The following is a 6,011-nucleotide window of genomic DNA, read 5'->3' on the forward strand; positions in this document are numbered from 1 at the left end:
AGGAAAAATCCACATTTAAGGTGCAATTTTGGGGTGGGATGCAATCACATACCAGAAAATTCAGGTTGTGCAATTAAAGTTGATTTGGAGGTCTTGCGCAACATATCCACTTCCTAAAAAGATCTGGAAAGTGACAGGCAAATAAAATGGGGAGTGTGGAGTAACCCATGTGTGGTGCAATGAATGCTCAGTAAATATCCAACATTGTTTACCCTCCCTGAAAAGAAATCCAGAAGTTGGTTCAATAAGCAAGTTGTCTGGAAGCTGCCTCAGAAAAGAATGGAAAGTGACTTTTCTTCTTTCAATATAAATCTAAATTAAATTAAATCAAAAGCTTTTTAAAACAGCAAATGCTGGAATAATGCTTACCCCATTCTTATCGAAAGCTCTGAACATGTTCTCCACATATTCCGCTGCCTCCTGATTATCCTGTACTCCGAAGAATCGCTTGAATTCATGCATGAAAAGAGTCCCGCTTGGACATTCCACCACAAACTTCTTATACCATTCCTGCAGTTCAGCCACATCAATCTCAACTTGTTCCCCCTCCTCATTTGTTAAGCGTTGTCCCATGTTGTTTCACGAAATGGAAGTGGTGGGATTTCCCCCCTTCTCCTCTTTCAGCTTGGTATTTTCTTTCTTGAATAACTTTTTTAAAAACTTACAATGTGAGTTTTCTTTTTCTTGCTTTGGTGAATATTGCACGATTATGCTGGGCTGCTTCTCCTTAGCATTTTTCCTCTTCTTTTTACCCGTCTTCCATGCAGCGGCTACTCAGCCTTCCAGTGTCATTCTCATACAAGCGCAACTGGGAGTGGATCCCCTGAGTTAATCCAGCACAAGATAAGAAAGTATAAGAACATTAGGAGATTCCCCCATACACGTCACAGAGACCTTCAGAGGTCTCAGGTCAATGTCTCATTTAGAAGTGTTTCCCAAGTAAGGTCACTGGGGTCTCTGATGCCAGTCTAGAGACCTGAAAGCTCCCCGTTAAGACTATTTATAACACTTTTCTGCAGGTGTTCTCAGTTGTCGTCACAAATACAGGTGAATGGGGTTGCTTCTCTTAAATCATATTAAACAACAACAAAGAAAGATTAAATGTAAAACACCATTATCTATACGCGGACCCAACATTGCTGTGGATGCAAATTTATAGTGTATCTCCTACTGTCTCTGTTCTATGAATCACGATGTAACTATGTACTTCTGAAAATCAATTGTCATTTTCAAATGTATGCAAATCCCTTTTTGAGTGTATGTAAGTAAACTAAATAAAAAAACCAGAAACATTTTGCATTCTTCTTACAAATGAGCATTTTGCTTTGAGCTCCTTAGTAGAACTTCAGGGCTAAAAGTATTATCATACCTGACAGCTCTATGGATACAGAAATGACTCCCCTTCCCATAAAATCACCTATATGCCTGAGTGAAACAAATCCTCGTCAAAGTAAAATCTGAATGGGTATATTTTATAGCAAACAAAAATCAAACTTTTATAGGGAAATATTACAAGTACACATTTACTGTTTTATTTATTCAGTATTTTTCATGTCATCCTTTCTCCAAGGAGTACAGCCTCCATGGCCCTCCTAATTTATTCTGATAACAACCCTGTGAGGGAGGTCAGGCTGAATTGTAATAGCTTGGCTGGCACGGTTTGCTTAGTGGCTGAACAAGGATTCAAACTCAGGTCTCTGCAGTCCATGCCCAACACATTTTCCAATACACCATAGTGGCTCTAACAGTTGCTGTAAGGCCTTATCCACACGTATCTTTCCTCCACTCTTTCCAGACATGGCCCACAACTTAAAGCTCTGTGTCTCCATTTTGAGGAGCTTTCCCCACAAAAACCTGCTCTTAAAAGCTCACATGGAGCAAACGACAATCGAAGGAAACCTCGAATTGGTGTTTGCTTTGATTCAGCTTTAAAGAGCGGGTTTTCGCAGGGAAAGCTTGGGGCAAAAAGAAAAGCACTTGGGCACAGAGCGTTAAAGCCCGGACCTGTGTCTGGAAAGAGCAGGGCAAAAGATAAGTGTGGATAAGCCACAAGCCTGTGCAACTCTCTGACAACCTTATGCGGCATTTTGGATCTGTTGGTTTGTGTGAAATACTTCTGCGCAGCTTCTGCTCAGTTGTGTCTGCTCTGCTCCCAAATTCCTGAGGGTTTTGTCAAAAAGTTGGGGGCTGCAGGAAGCCACATCATAAAGACAATGATGACCAGGAACATGATTATTATTACTGTTATGAGTTTGTGGGTGGAGTAGGTTGAGATCCTTCTAACCCCTGGATCCAGCAAGCATTAAAATAAATGAGATTCACATATAAAATTGTAGATTTATCAAACACACCTTTTTATCATTAAGTTCATTATTACTGTTACAAAGTGCTTAAAGTGGTCAAGTGCTGTACAGATATTAAAAGAATCCTAATAATATGAACCTTAATACAGAGAAATTTCAGAAATGAAAACAAAAAATGTGCAGTAGAGTATTAGTTCAAAGGAAAGGACCCCTGTTTCTATAAATGACCCTTTAAAAAAACAGCCATTGTTACTTTGGGTTATCCAAGACCAAATCTATGTTGTTATGTTATCTGGAAACAAATGACCTGTGGCTATAAATGTACTTGATCTCTCCTGATAAGCAGGCAGGATTCCATTCTAAGAGGATTGGTACAGTGTTAATAGGAAACAATAGTCTCTGCTGTAATAATAGTAAGGCACTGATGATTAAAAGGGGTCATCTACAGAGCAGGTCATTTTACATAAAAACAAGCTAATAAAAAACACCCTCTACAATCAATCAATCAATCAATCAATCAATCAATCATATCTACACAAATAGATATGATTACATGAGTGTTGGTCTGATGCAGTCAAACTAAGTTTCTTCTTGGTATAAGCTTTTGTGTGCATGTAAGTGGGTATCTTTGTAAATGGGTATCTGAAGAAGTATGCAGACACACGAAAGCTTATACCAAGAGCAAACTTAGTTGGTCTCAAAGGTGCTACTGGACAATTTTATTTATTTATTGTATATATTTCATCAGTATCAGGCATTTGCCTTTATAAATCATGTTAAACACAAACTGGGAAGGTGGGTGGTACAGATACTTTAAAATAAATAAATGCTTAAACCAATTCTGCTCCTCCTGTTTTGTTCAGTTCTTTCTCCCTTCTCTCCTCCTTCCTCCTTTGGGAGGAAAAGTGGGATAGAAATGTAAGAAGAAATAAATAAAAACCCAGCATATAAAGCTTGCTTGCTCGCTCGAGAATGTCCCTGGTGCTATCAGTGGAGAGCCTTCCTGTTCCCCAGTGCTGTGCTTCCTTCTCCCTTTTAAAGCTCTGATTCACTTCATAGAGCCAACTCTGCTTTTTAAAGATCTGTGTCTGTTCAAATAATCCAAATGAGATGGGTCACACTCATGCCTTCATGACCCGCTCTCATGCAGATATGACCACAACATTAATACACTAATGTAGTAATATTTGAATCCTCTCCACAGTTTTACTAGTAGTATAGCATTTGTTTAGTATTTTTATTATCTTTACAAAACAGTGCACTGTAATTATATCAAGACTTTAAAAGTGGATGGGATCAAAAATAGGGAGAGAGCGTACTGAGACCTGTTACTTTCTGCTGTTCTGTTGTCTGTGAAACTGCTGTGTTTTGAAATTTAGCTACTAAGAATGTGCAACAGGATTCCACATGCCCAGATTCTTATCGCATCACTTTGTTTTGCACCTCTCGGATTCTACTTATTTCTTCCCAGGTAGGCAGAAGAGTGCTGCTGCATTCACTTTGAAAAATATATCAGAAGGAATGAACTGGGTTTCCTGAATCGGGCAGCTGGTCTTTTTAAATACTTGTGTAGGCATTAGATTGAAGATTCTTGCAGTTACTAGTCAGGATCCTTTATCCTGTGAACGGTTTTTTCCTCCCTACAGCTTTGTAGAACAGTTTTGGATTATGATAATCCACTGGATTTGTTCGACTGTCATTTCAGCGCAGGAACTAGATGTAAAAAGAAGTCACCATCAGGACAGATAGATGCACATATAACAAAACAAAAATGGGGGACAGGAATGTAAAATGTTTATCATTTCCTTGTAGTGGAGATTCTCCAATCCCGTGATTCAAGTAGCAGGAGTAATAGGAGCTGCAGAAGGAGAAGCTGTAGTAAAGGGAAGATTAGCTACAGGGAGTAGTGAGCCTTGTTCTTTAGCTTGCTTACCTGTTTGTGGCAGCCCTACAGAAGATGTTTTTGCTCAGAAAGCTCCTGCTGAGAGGCCTGTCACTGACCTGACTCCAACAGCCCTGTTTCACTGGACCTTTGTTCATTGGTTGCTGCTAGCAGGTTCTTTTGAGAAGCTTAGAAGCTGAGGACACCCCACTCAAGTCATAACTATTTCAGATATCTGAGGAACTATGTGGGAAGCAGCGAGAACATCACGGGGTGCATGTGGTGCACTGTGCAGAGAGTGGTCTATGAAGCCATGCCCCCCTACAGTGCAGTTCTTCATATGTTTACTCAGAAGTAAATCATATTATTTGCCTTTATTCCCAAAAGAACATATGCCAAGCACCACTGGATCAGACCAGAGGCCCATCTAGCCCAGCTGTCTGCTCTTACAGCAGCCAACCAGATGCCCAGGGGAAACCTGCAAGCAGGACCTGAGGGCAACAGCACTCCCCCATTGGTGGTTTCCAGCACCTGGTATTCAGAGGCACTGCCTCCAAAACTGGAGGTAGTAGATAGCCATCATGGCTGATAGCTATTGATAACCTAATCCTTCCTGAAGGTGTTCTTAAGATTGCAACCTACAGGGCAATTCAACATGTTTAATGAAAAGCAAGCTTCATTGAGTTCAGTGGGGTTTAGGTTGCTTCCGGATGACCTGTTTATTAAGCAGTCATTCTGATTTGTTTGCAGGGAGATTAGATGACATCATGTCAAGTAAGTTACAGATAGGTAGCCGTGTTGGTCTGCCATAGTCAAAATAAAAAAATTCCTTCCAGTAGCACCTTAAAGACCAACTAAGTTGCCTTTTCCTGTAAGACCTATTGCAGTCGTTAAGAGTCGTCAACAGGCTCATCTCAGCTATCTGCCAATCACCCATTCCCACCACCCCTCTGAGTAATACCCCTCCCCACCTTCTCACTATATAGAAGGATCTGGCAACTTCTGTTTCAGTGTATCTGAAGAAGTGTGCATGCACACGAAAGCTCATACCAAGAACTAACTTAGTTGGTCTTTAAGGTGCTACTGGAAGGAATTTTTTTATTATGTCAAGTAAGTGTTATTCCACACTTTCAAGCGCATTTCTCGATCACTTTCCTTATTGCAAAAAGCACAATTACCGTATTTTAGGGATGTGTGCTTGCTATGCAAAAGCTTTAATTGCTCAATCTGAATTTGCCAGTGTGTGACTGAAACTCACTCCAAAATAGCAATGGTCTGAAAGTACCCTTACTCCTATATAAAGATTGCCTCCAGAGTTGCTGTGGAAAGAGTTACAGCCTTGGATTCACTTTCTTCTGTACACCAGACTTCATGTGTCACCTGATGCCATATGTGCTTCTTTTAGTTTCTTTGAAATAGTGCTGTAATTTCCCGATAGAACACTGTTTTATGAAGCCAAGTAAATGAATTAATCTGTGTGAGAGCCTGATGTTAGTCAATCAAGTAAGGAAGCATGTTAGACAGATGCCACAGGGAGAACTACTTGGGTAACCAAGGTACAAAGGAACAGATTACATTCAATAATATGCTCTGCTAGGTGAGTCATATTATTAACAGTGATGAGAGCAAAGATATTTCCAAGCTGACAGCCTGGGAGGATTCAGCAATACAGATTACTCATTTTCCTTCAGACTGCTTATGGAGCATGTTCCCACATGCCAGCTATATTGAAGCCTGAAGGAAATTCAGAAAGTAGCTGCAGCAAGGTCAGAATCATCTGCTTGGGATCTGCACTAACTGGTAGGTTTGCCTTTGCTGGGCATCAA

At 40.3% G+C, this 6,011-nt stretch overlaps 1 protein-coding gene across 1 annotated transcript in view; it reads right to left on the reverse strand.

Annotated features, from left to right (window-relative positions):
- Positions 1–6,011, reverse strand: part of GUCA1B (guanylate cyclase activator 1B) — a 52,876-nt gene that overhangs the window by 16,732 nt on the left and 30,133 nt on the right. The window contains exon 2 of the mRNA XM_083509095.1: positions 370–823. Within this exon, the coding sequence (XP_083365221.1) occupies positions 370–573 (204 nt within the window). The 5' untranslated portion in view covers positions 574–823. The remainder of the gene's footprint in view (positions 1–369; positions 824–6,011) is intronic.

Source organism: Podarcis liolepis, assembly GCF_965112155.1.
Source record: "Podarcis liolepis genome assembly, chromosome: 6".
NCBI lineage: Eukaryota > Metazoa > Chordata > Lepidosauria > Squamata > Lacertidae > Podarcis > Podarcis liolepis.